This window comes from Ranitomeya variabilis, chromosome 3, assembly GCF_051348905.1.
Source record: "Ranitomeya variabilis isolate aRanVar5 chromosome 3, aRanVar5.hap1, whole genome shotgun sequence".
In the NCBI taxonomy this organism is placed as follows: Eukaryota; Metazoa; Chordata; class Amphibia; order Anura; family Dendrobatidae; genus Ranitomeya; species Ranitomeya variabilis.
The window spans coordinates 253247753-253260799 of NC_135234.1; the positions used below are offsets into that span (position 1 = coordinate 253247753).

Below are 13047 nucleotides of genomic sequence, written 5' to 3' on the forward strand. Positions count from 1 at the left end.
CATTACAGCATAACAGAAATCACAGTTCAAAACAGATACCAGTAGGAATGAGGGCCCTGCTCGCAAGCTTACAATCTATGAGGAAAAGGGGAGACACGAGAGGTGGATGGTAACAATTGCTTTAGTTATTTGGACCAGCCATAGTGTAAGGCTCGGGTGTTCATGTAAAGCTGCATGAACCAGTTAACAGCCTAAGTGTGTAGCAGTACAGACACAGAGGCTATTAACTGCATAAAGTGTATGAGAACATGATGGAGGAACGTGATTATGTTGTTGTTTTTTTATTAATAGGCCACACAGGGATAATTAGGTTAATGCGTTGAGGCGGTAGGCCAATCTGATGACCTTCTGTTGAGAAGGTAAGATCCATCATAGGTTTTGGAGCTTCAGCTACCAGGAGTCCAGGGCAGGTAGGACTAGAACCATCCCAGGGACGATAAAGGAAGTGACCGATCACAGAGTTAAATGCTTAGAGTTAAATGCTCTTGTGAGGCTGTGTGGCTCTGCTCTTATTTTTCTTGGGGTTCACTTCTGAGGGGGGTCATGAAATGTATCATGTTGGAAGGAACTGGAAACAGCTGGCACTCCACAATCCCCATGTGGTTCAGCTCTAAGGATGATCATCAAGCCGGTAACTGACATGTTCCATATGCTTACACCTTGTGTACTACCACCTGTATTTGCACATCTGACCATTATATACAGTATATATAACCATTGTGTATAAAGTGTTTTGTCTAGTGTGCTCTTAAGGTGATTAAATATATAATTTATGGTTGGGCTGCTCTTTTATCTTGATTCACAAATCCACAAGTCCGTGTTCTCAGTTTAACTTCACAAGCTACAAGGGTTGGTTTCTGGCCCACTATAATCTTGTTAATGGACAGGGATTACATTAAAGAGGAACTGGTGACAGCCCTTCCAGGCTGGCAAGGCTCTTGTGGCAACACTGCATTTAATCTCAATTATCCAGACATATTATTTCAGTAGGTCCAGGGACATGAGGTAGAGTTCATGTGAGAATGACTGTTGACTCTTATTGTAATTGAATTAATGTTCAATAGCAGCCATTTGTTGATTGGCTGCTGATCAGCTATTGTATCTGTCCTAGTATTGCAGTTCTAGTATTGTTCTACTATCTTTGGGAAACCAAGTCACGTTTGAATGTTTGTTAATATGTTGATGACCCATTTATGCTCTGCAATAAGAAGGACAATCTGTGCATTCTGTTGAATACTCCAGAAGTGAGGGATGGCCTCCTTCCAACTTCTCCCAAGCCTGTGGTGAAAGGACTGGTTGAGAAGTTGTGCACCATAAAAAGGAGGATCTGCCTATGTTCAGAGAGACTCTACATTACAGAAGCCATGGCATCATGGCTCCAATTGAAGAAATGCAGAGCTGCCTCATTGACCATCACTGAACCCTCATAGACGTTTAGAGAATCCAGGTTGGGACAATCAAGTCACCTGGCCTCATACATCAATGGACTGTCAGTTTTCTAAGCTTATCATTACCTCCTCACTGTGGGGGCCCACTAAAAGTGGGGAGCCACTGGTGGGGGTATTCGACACTGGAAGCAGCTCTAATCCTGGTGAGTCAGCGGAAGAGTGAGACTCTGTATTTTGCACCATCTTGGGTATTTGCTGAGACTCTTCTATATGCTATTGTGTGTTGGTGGTTAAATAAATTATTGCCACACTGTTTTACCCTCACTCTGTGTTGTCTGAGTAGTGTTCTGCCCATGGGGAGAGAGAATGAGCGTTCAGTGGTATGAGCCCTAGTTCATGCAGTCGTTCTAAAAACATCTGGGCCACCCGACGAGAGCACCCACTAACCCTGTATCTCTACATCTCTGTTTCACTGGTGCTAGTGAAGGGTGCCTCTCAACCTCTCAGAGTTATGAGCAGGCATTGTGCCATGCCAGCCGCTGTGTAGGCCACCCACCCTCTCTCACTCCCTGTGCTTCCCTGTGCACATGTGGACAGTGGGTGTCTGTGTAAAACTGTGCCAATCCACCCCTGAAGTGTTGGGGAACATCAAGTTTTTTAAAGTTGTGAGACCGTACTGTGTGATCCTTTCGACATAATAGTGACATTAGTTGGGGCTGCCAAGGGCTGTTCATCACAGCCTGCAAAAACACTCAACTTCTGTAAAGCTAATTTTCATCAGCTAAGAGATAATCTAGATGCAATAAACTAAAATAATATCCTCAAAATTTAAAGTACACAAAGAAAATTGGTCAATTTTATAAGTACTGTATTTTGAATAGTAAAATACACTCCTCAACATTGAAATTGCAAAACCAAGAAGGAAATGTTGTGGCATTAGGGAAATCACAAGATAGATAGACGTGTTAGTGATATGCAAAAGATGAAAAAATGTAAGCAAAATTTACAAAACATCTTTATTCAGTATTGAGAATGAGCAACATGTGCAGAAATACACGCACATGTATGACTTGGCATGCTATCAATAAGGTTACTAATGATGTCCTGATAGAGATGATTGGAACGATGTATGGTGTTAGCACCACGCCAGAGCCCTGCTCTGACAGGCAGGGTCTCCGGCATGTCACTTCACTCACCCGCGCTGCGGTCAGTTCCTTCCTTCCCCATGCTCTGCATGCATCCAGCAGACCTTCCAGACGGGCTCCCAGCCATGTCCTTAGGGCACGTGCGTGTGCTCCCGCCCTCTTAAAGGGCCAGCGAGTGCACTTGCTATTTCCTCGCCAACCAATGGCTGTGGGGCATTATGTATATATTGCTTCCTCCTCACTGGGGTGGTGCCTGAGTAACCTTCCTATTCTGCAGTCTAAGTTGCGTAAGGTTGCGTACCAGTTCCTGCTGCACTCTGGTGCAGATCTTGCCTGCTGCTCTCTGGTGCAGATCCTACCTGCTGCACTCTGGTGCAGATCCTGTCTGCTGCACTCTGGTTCAGATCCTGCCTGCTGCACTCTGGTGCAGATCCTGCCTGCTGCACTCTGGTGCAGATCTTGCCTGCTGCACTCTTATTAAGCTCTGCCTGCTGCATTCTGATACCAACTAAACCTGCCTGCTGCCCCATACAGTCTGTCCTACTGAGTCCAGCTGCTGCGCGTCCGTTGGTCTGTCCTGGAGTGGCACCTGGCATTCATCGGGAGCCAAGCCTAACCTCACCATCAGAGGCTCTAGTGAACAGTTCAGTGATCGCTTAGTTATGCCCCTCCAGGGTCTTCGCGGTCCGTGGCACAGTGGTTTCACAAACCACATCCATGATACATGGAGAATTAAATTCAAGTTGAATTTCCAGAAATTTGCAGGTACCAGAGAATTTGAACAGTATGCAACCACCATCTTTTTCATCTACAAAAAATAAACCTGCACATACTGGTGACATGGACAGTCTGATGAACCCTTATTGCAGACTGTCTGCTACATTATGTTTCATGGCTTGATGTTTTGGACCTTAAAGATTATATATTTTTCCCTTGAGGCAAGTGGAAGTTAAGTACTAGGTCAATACATCAGCAAAATGTCTAAATTTTTAAGGTATACTGCTAGATATGGCTTTAGACATATTCACAAATAAATATGTGTGTTTTGTGTCAATAGCAGTGACTTTCATAGAAATTAATCTGACGTCTAGACTCTCCTCAGTTATTGCCAAGAACCAGTTTTTGTCATTTGACCCATTTATGTTGATGGGAGTGGGCCACCCCAATTTGCATGGGCTCCTCAGTAAGGGTAATATGTATACAAGTCTAAAGTGGAGGTTCAGTCAGTAGTGAGTTCCTGTCTTTGCGCAACTGCGTCAGTGACCGCAGCCCCTGCTCCCTAATAGTAACTTGTTTGAGTATTCCAGAATGCACTGGGGGCTCTCAAATGAACCGTCGTTAAACAGGAAGTAGGTAAAACTAAATGAAACAGAGAGCGTAGTGAGGGAACGATAGAACATTTTTAAATTAAAGTATATTAGAAAAAATATAAGATTATGTAATTAAATAGACAGACATTTAGGACTTACAGTTGTGCTTAAAAGTGTACATACCCCAGCAGAATTTTCGCTTTCTTGGCCTTTTTTCAGAGAATATGAATGATAACACCAAAACTTTTTCTCCACTCATTGTTAGTGGTTGTGTGAAGCCATTTATTGTTAAACTACTGTGTTTTCTCTTTTTAAATCATAATGACAACCCAAAACATCCAAATGATCCTGATCAAAAGTTCACATACCCTGGTGATTTCGGCCTGATAACATGCACAGAAGTTGACACTAATGGGTTTGAATGGCTACTAAAGGCACATCCTCACCTGTGACCTGTTTGCTTGTAATCAGTGTGTGTGCATAAAAGCTGAGTGAGTTTCTGGGATCCAGACAGACTCTTGCATCTTTCATCCAGCCACTGACATTTCTGGATAGTTAGTCATGGGGAAAGCAAAAGAATTGTCAATGGATGTACGGGAAAAGGTAGTTCAACTGTATAAAATAGAAAAGGGATACAAAAAGATACCCAAGGAATTGATAATGCCAGTCAGCAGCGTTCAAACTGTGATTAGCAAATGAAAAATCAGGGGCTCTGTAAAAACAAAACCACGGTCAGGTAGACCAACAAAAATGTCACCACAACTGCCAGGAAAATTGTTCAGGATGCAAAGAGAAACCCACAAATAACATCAGCTGAAATACAGGACTTTCTAAAAACTAGTGGAGTGGCTGTTTCAAGATGCACAATAAGAAAAGAATAAGAGAAAAAAAATAGCCTGCATGGTTAATTCACCAGAAGAAAGCCATTACTGTACAAATGCCACAAAGTATCTTGCCTACAATATACAAAACAGCACAGAGACAAGCTTCAAAACATCTGGAACAAGGTCATTTGTAGTGATGAGACCAAAATTTAACTTTTTGGCCACAACCATAAACGTTACATTTGGAGAGAGGTCAACAAGGCCTATGATGAAAGGAACACCATTCCTACTGTAAAGCACGGAGGTGGATCACTGATGTTTTGGGAATGTGTGAGCTACAAATGCACAGGAAACTTGGTCAAAGTTGAAGGAAAGATGAATGCAGCACGTTATCCCCAAAAACTGGAGGCAAATTTGCACTCATCAGCCCGCAAGCTGCACATGGGACGTACTTGGACATTCCAACATGACAACAATCCAAAACACAAGGCCAAGTTGATCTGTCATTGGCTACAGCAGAACAAAGTGAAGGGTCTGCAGTCGCCATCTTAGTCTCCTGACCTCAATACCATTGAGCCACTCTGGGGAGATCTCAAGCGCGCAGTTCATGCTAGAGAGCCCAGGAATTTACAGGAACTGGAGGCTTTTTGCCAAAAAGAGTGGGCAGCTTTACCTGAGAAAGCAAAGAACCTCTTCCACAACTATCACAAAACACTCCAAGTTGTCATTGATGTTAGAGGGGGCAATACACGGTATTAAGAAATGGAGTATGTGAACGTTTGATCAGGGTCATTTAGATGTTTATGGTTGTCATTATGATTTCAAAAGAGAAACCACAGTAGTTTGACAGTAAATGGCTTCACCCAACCACTAACCATGAGTGGAAAAAAAGTTTTGGTGTCATTATTCATATTCTCTGAAAAAAGGCCAAGGAAGCAAAAATTCTGACAGGGTATGCAAACTTTTGAGCTCAACTGTAAATAAATATTACTTTCAGACCACCCATTTAAGGTGCTCCTGCAGAATATCACAGATCAATGAATTTACACTCACCCTAAGGGCACAGTCAGGCAACCGTGTAAATCGGACTGCAGTTCTCGGACTGGCAGTCGGCTCTCCTGATTTGAGTGTGACAGTTGCATAGAAATACATGAAGCTGTCACGCTCAGGCTGAGAGAGCCGCTGGCCAGTCTATGCAATGCGATAAGATCTCAGTCTGATTTATACAATGGTCTGACTGTGACCTAACTTTGCAGGTACTAACCACTACACCCATTTTCAATGTGATTCAGCACTGGTGCAGCAGTACAGCACAATCTAATGTAGACCTTTTTTTTGTCTCTTGTCTCTTTATGGACTGATCTGTGCACTCTGACCTCCTCCTATCCCTATACTGTAGAATCCTAAACTGGTACTGCTTGGCCAGCCCTCCTCTTTTCTACCTTTTTGATAATCCCCCCAATATGTAATAGTTGCTGGGCATTATGGTGACGCCCATGCAGTTGCGCCCAACAAAATAAGTCTGCTCCTTAGAAGTGTGAGAAATGGCACAATAAGTTTTTGGGGGGTCAATCCTCACAAATGGAATTGTAAGCTGTTTGAATTTGTAAATTAGTTTTTTTGTGGATTGATCTGCTCATCTCTAGTGCTGTCAGCTTAGAATTACCCAAAATCATTGAGACCCAGCTGCACCCATCTACTGTTTAGAGAAGTCTGTTCAGAAGATGCTTTAAGAGCAGTTAGAAAATCATATTTTCGACATAGAAATGAGAAAAAAAATTCAAATAACAGAAGGCAGTTTGTTCATAGAAGACCTGGAGAACAGTACAATAATGAAAGTTTGCACTCAACAGTGAAGCATGGCGATCCTGCACTCCATCAAATGGTGTTAAGTTTTTGTCAGTATTAATGGTGTACTCAATGCTGGGAAATAAAGTCAGATACCATTATCCAATGCCATCAAAGAGTCATTTTTTTTACTCCAAATTTATTCTGCAGCAGGCCAATGACCCTAAACATACAGCCAATATAATTGATAGCTATTGTCAGCATAAAGATGAACAAGGAGTTCTGTAGGTGATGATATGCACCCCACAGAGCCCTGATCTCAATATTATCAAGTTTGTCTGGAATTACATACTTTTTACATAGTTTGTATGAATGAAAAAAGACAATTCTCCTTCAGGGTCAACTGAGGGATGGAAAAGGACAAATTCAACAAGCATATGCACAATCACAATGCATAATAAATTCCACTCCAAAAGAGGTCTTTCCTTCCTGATTCCAATTGTCGATCCACTGGACCAAACATTAAGAAGGAAACTTTGTACATTTACATAAATATTTAGGTTATTTTCTTCTTCTAAAAAAAAGCATCCATAACTTTTTTTAAAACCATCAGTGCTTCCCACTATGACCAGCTCTTGAGGTAGATCATTCCAGAAATTAATATCCAAAAAACCATAAAATTAAAACTATGTAAAAACACCCATATCTCTAAAAATCATATGGTGGTTTTGTAAAAAAAAATGGAATAATCAGGGTAGCAAGTGAATAAAATAAAAGCAAAAACTTGTAACTTTTGACCTAGTGATAGGTCCTGTTTAAGGATCCTGCATTACCACATATTTTGTCATTGGTTTTCACGATCACCATGCTGGCTGGATCATCACCACCCTCCACAGTAATTTATCAACCAGTTTGATTGAGATGGTATTGGTGTCAAATAAATCAGTCTTCCCAATTACAGGATTCCCCCCCAAAAAAACAACTGTCATAGGCAAGGTGCTGACAAGTGTATTTTTTGCCATCCGAGAAAATTAGATCAATTATGCAAATTACACCGATCAGAGTGTCAGCATTGTGTGATCCAATTCTTTTGGATGATTTCCTCTGTCAGAGACTGAAAATGAGTCTGGGTGCAATCCAGTGTTTGCACTCGGAACGATAATACAGTCAGATACACGAGCTCTTACCCTACCCACATTACCCACTTACCCAACCAGTAGCTGGGTTGTTCTCTCGGCTGCTATGAAAAGTGACATCCACTAGGGTTGCCATTTTGAACACTGAGACCCTTGCATCATCATATGGTAATTTTGCTTGGAAGTACAGAAACAGGAATGGCCTTTATTTTCTTAGACTCCTTTCCACTCCCCCTTACTAAATTAACTTGCCTGCTCATCTTTAAACATTTTTCACCAGGGATGTAAATATAATAACTAGAACATGTGCAGCAAGGGCAGACACAAATAGAGGAGAGCCCTGTTCCTTTGCCCCATATGAAAAGATTATTACTATTAAATACCTGTGATAATTGGGTGTCTTGTTGAAGATTTTGCATTGGGAGCTACAAGGTTCGGCACTATTCCCGACTCTCCATGTCTTCCCCACTAATCCCAAACTCTTCAGCATGCACCTCTCACAATTGTTAATGACTTTCTTTGTTGTGGATCTCTCCTTCAGATCTCGAAACTAAGCTTCCAAGGTAGGCAACATGCTCACATCTGCCACATCATCATTCACCCAGGAATTCCTATTACACTTGTGCTTACAAATGGCAGGCTGTGCAATGAAAACCTCCAACTCTTATATTCATTATCCAAACAAAAAACAGCAAAGAATAATAAAAAGGTAGGGAAAAAAAGACTTTGTATCACATTTTTCATGTTAGGTTGGACTCACAATGTAATATTTGCTGCAGAGTGCAATAAAACTTTTTTCAATTTTACCTTTCATTTGTGGACATATTAGCAATCAAAATATTTGGCCTCTAATGCACATTTGTCCTCTTGTATACATTGACCAATTATAAGCAGACAGAAACACTCAGATGAACATGTGATCACCTTAGCTTAAAGCAGGTTTCTCAGTGTGTGTGATGTACAATATCAGACAGCCCTCATCTCTAGGTCTAACCTCCTGCTTGATTAGAAAGTGCTGGGAGTAAAGCCTATGTCACACTAAACGACTTACCAACGATCACGACCAGCGATACGACCTGGCCGTGATCGTTGGTAAGTCGTTGTGTGGTCGCTGGGGAGCTGTCACACAGACAGCTCTCTCCAGCGACCAACGATCAGGGGAACGACTTCAGCATCGTTGAAACTGTCTTCAACGATGCCGAAGTCCCCCTGCAGCACCCGGGTAACCAGGGTAAACATCGGGTTACTAAGTACAGGGCCGCTCTTAGTAACCCGATATTTACCCTGGTTGCCATTGTAAAAGTAAAAAAAAAAAACACTACATACTCACATTCTGATGTCTGTCACGTCCCCCGCCGGCATCCACAGGGTTAAAACTGCTTTCGGCAAGAGCGCTGCTAATGCACGCGCTGCTGCCGAGAGCTTATCTGCACTGAATGTGTCAGCGCTGACACACTCAGTGCAGGGAAGCTCTCGGCAGCAGCGCGTGCATTAGCAGCGCTCCTGCCGAAAGCAGTTTTAACCCTGTGGACGCCGGGGGACGTGACAGACATCAGAATGTGAGTATGTACTGTTTTTTTTTTACTTTTACAATGGTAACCAGGGTAAATATCGGGTTACTAAGCGCGGCCCTGCCATAGTAACCCGATATTTACCCTGGTTACAAGTGAACACATCGCTGGATCGGCGTCACACACGCCGATCCAGCGATGACAGCGGGTGATCAGCGACCAAAAAATGGTCCTGATCATTCCCCAATGAACAACGATCTCCCAGCAGGGGCCTAATCGTTGGTCGCTGTCACACATAACGAGATCGTTAGCGGGATCGTTGCAAAGTCACCAAAAGCGTGACGTTGCAACGATATCGTTAACGATATCATTATGTGTGACTCAGCCTTAAAGCACAGATGACTAATACCTTTCAGATAAGGTCCTAGCAGTTCATGTGGGGGGGAGATCTAAATAAATAGACCACACAATAGAAACTGATGGTAATCCAATAATAACCAACAGCCCATTTAATAACATAGTGCACTGAAAAACTGTTCATATGTTTTAAAATAGCAAAAAAAGTTCCAAAAATCATCTATTGTTGTCATTTGTGATCAGGCAGACTAATTTGTGTAGAACAATATATCAAACTCATTGTGTCGCTGTCAGAGGTAACACTATCTTGCTGTGATTGAAACAAGTGATGTGCCATATATTCCACACATATTTCACCTGATGAAGGCAGATTCAACACCGAAAAGCTTTGTGAGGAGATAATGACCAAGTAAAGAAGTTTCTTTTCTATCTAGAACGAGTGTCTGTCTTGGTCTGAGCGCCCTAATCAGCCGTACTTTTCCTTCCTTGCAATTTACACCTCTCTGGGTGAGCGACTTGGTGCAGCACAGATCCAGCAGACTATCAGTCATCCTGTACAACCTGAAAGACGGAGGACCTGTGGTGACATCAGCATCACGTGACACTCCATGTGACCAGCTAACCCCTGAACCTGGAAGCCGGGATTACGAATGGTGCATGACAAGTACTGCAGGCTCTGCAAACGTGGTTATTCTGGCAGCATAACCATGGCAGGTTAGTGTACTTTGTTCTTAACCTCCTCCACCTGACCCCCTCCTTTCTTGTATTTTGTATATATTTCACAATGTCCTTGCTTCTTTCTCACTTGCCAGAGGCAAAAGGAGGCCAATTGTAGCCTGCATTCGATAGGTATCCTGCCTGGACGGCTGCGGCTTTTAATGTTAAATGTTAGGTATAGGGTTGTTAAATATAGTTAATTATAGATATCCTCACATATGATGTTTTTGTACAATGGCCCAATTCTATTTTGATTCTATTTATCATTATTTCTGGGATATATATATCTTTTAGTTATTGTATTTGCAGGCTTGTGCGCGACCTGCGCATGCGCTGCTATTCGGTGTGAGTGCCGGTGCTCTATACAGGTATCGCGTTGACATGGTTACGGGTCCAGTCAGCTGACCAGATCATGTGTCCGGAAGACGCGATCCTTGAGCGCCGCTCTCATCACCGAGTGGCAACATGCCGGGGATGCGCCGTTACAGCTGCAGACACTCGGGTAATTATAGCCACTATATAAAGAGATGCTATACACAATACTGTCTACCTCCCGACGAAGCTGTGTGTACAGCGAAACGCGCGTCGAGGTGCAGCCTTGTGATCATTGTCCCTATACTGCGATGGCCGCAGGTAACTGATGCCTCTATTTATATTAAGCATGTCTCATGAGATTGAGCTTACTGGTGCCTTATTTTGGGCATGATCTATGGTGGATCAAATTATCATGTATATTTACGGTGGGTGATGTGTAGCGGCCTTGTAGATTTACATCATGTGGGATATTTGCTATATGATATTACATCTTTATATATTTAGACCGGTCAATATCCCTGAAAATTAGCAGTGTCAGGAATATGAGTCACATTTTCGATTTTCTCTGTTGTTAGCCATTTTCTGTCCATGAGCAACAGGGTTGTTTTTTTCACCTCTGTTGAGTATTATATATATGGTTATTTATAGTGAGATATATTTGTACTCTTTTTACGCTATTTGATATCCTAATAAAATCATTAATTTGTTTTATACTATTATCATGTTGCCACTTCACTATCTCTTTTGGTGGTTTTTACGTTAAATGTTGTATGTTCAACCCACTTCCAAAAAAATTACAAAAATGCCTGGTAGCTGCATGACCAAAACACTTACAACAGAGAGCTGTATTAGTGTGGCATGTTTGGGTGTGACATTTTTCTAGTAAAACAGGTGTGCAAAAAATGTATCTGGTATGCACATGTGTGGAATTTAGGGAATTTTGTGTTTTATTTTTAAAAGAACAATTATTCCTTCCACAAAACATTTGCACGAGGAATGCAAAAACTGAGTACAGTCAATTGTGTCAAGTAAGCACATTGTCTTAGACATTGTCATTTTTTTGAACTATAAAAACTAATCTGCTGTTTTTCTTCTGCTTTTTAGTGGTTTGAGAATTCAGAAAAAAGTTTATGACCATATCACTGATCAATCACACTAAGCCTTGCATCTCTCCTATCGCTCTCTCTCAACTCAATTGACTGTATTATTTGTAGACTGCTATTTATCTTCACTGCAGCAGTTAGTCATCATATTACTGTCTGCAGTATTTGTCCAATGTTTTAGGGCTTTTTCTTCCAACCTCTATTGCTGAATTGTCAGCTCTGATTTACTCTCTCATCCTAAAATCACTCAAAAATGGCTGCTGCATTCCCTGCATAGGTTTTTATACAGGCTATGATAGGTCCTCCTGATTGGCTGCACTATACATTGTAATGTGATAGTTGAAAGGAATTATGGGAAAATCTGTGTATTCACACCTGAGATCATGCCAGCCTTCTGTTACAAATGCAAAGTTCTGCAATGTGTAAAAAGGTGACAGGTATCTTTTTGGCATTTCGCTTGAATCGAGACACAGATTGTTTGAATTTTTCAGGATCTACAAATTTCATAAAATTCAACTTCAATTTGATTTTGATCTAATCAATTCAATCATCCCTAGCTGTCATCCTTTTTTCCCCTCTATGACATCTAGCAGTACAAAGTGTCCATTCACATTAAAGGACAACCATGAATACAAGTTATTTTCTTCCGAACTGGAGGTACTCTTTCCAACAACTGTCTATTCTGATCAATAAACATTTCAAGTAAACACCTGTTATGACATCCACATGTCTTAATAAGTTGTGCGGAGAGGAGGGCCATGGGCTACTATGGGCTTACTATGAACAACTAATTGAATGAATAAATTGTAAGTGTGCTTATACAAGCAAACTGTTTATACATCTCTTACCTTAAACATCCAGTTGCATTAAAGAATATTTCAGGGTCCATTGAACTCTTCTGAGCAGACACTGTATTCTTTGTCCAACCAGAAAATGGAACCACAACACATTCATTCAATACAGGAAGAGCTTCATTAACTAGTTCCTTCTTCAGCTCATCAGTGGATGATAAATTCCAAAGCAAACCTGTATGAAACAGGGAATTACATATTTTTAAAGCAGTGGTGGTAAAATATTACAAAACATTCCACAGCCTCCGAATTAGGTCGTTGACAAAATTCAAATTTGCCAAATGGCATGGATTTTCCAAGGAAGTTTGATTAGTAGAGAACTTATTCTCTGAAAATTGAATTTCTCTTAATATGTTCTGGTGTTTGAAGACAATGTAAGATGAGAAAAACAACAACAAAAACAACTTATACTCACCTCACCTTTTAGGTGCTTCGTGAAGTATGTTTGAGTCATTGTCCTGCTGGATGTCCCATGACCTAGGACACAAACCCAGCTGTTTTGACATTGTGAACTACCTTGCAACCAAAAATCCTTTGGCAATCTTCAGCTTTCATGATGCCATGCACACTGTCAAGGCACCCAGTGCTAGAGGCAGCAAAAC

The 13047-nt window shown here is 41.5% G+C and overlaps 1 protein-coding gene across 1 annotated transcript in view; it reads right to left on the reverse strand.

The window, feature by feature from the left end:
* PKP1 (plakophilin 1) overlaps window positions 1-13047 on the reverse strand; it is a 101430-nt gene that overhangs the window by 23233 nt on the left and 65150 nt on the right. The window contains exon 6 of the mRNA XM_077295390.1: window positions 12443-12620. Within this exon, the coding sequence (XP_077151505.1) occupies window positions 12443-12620 (178 nt within the window). The remainder of the gene's footprint in view (window positions 1-12442; window positions 12621-13047) is intronic.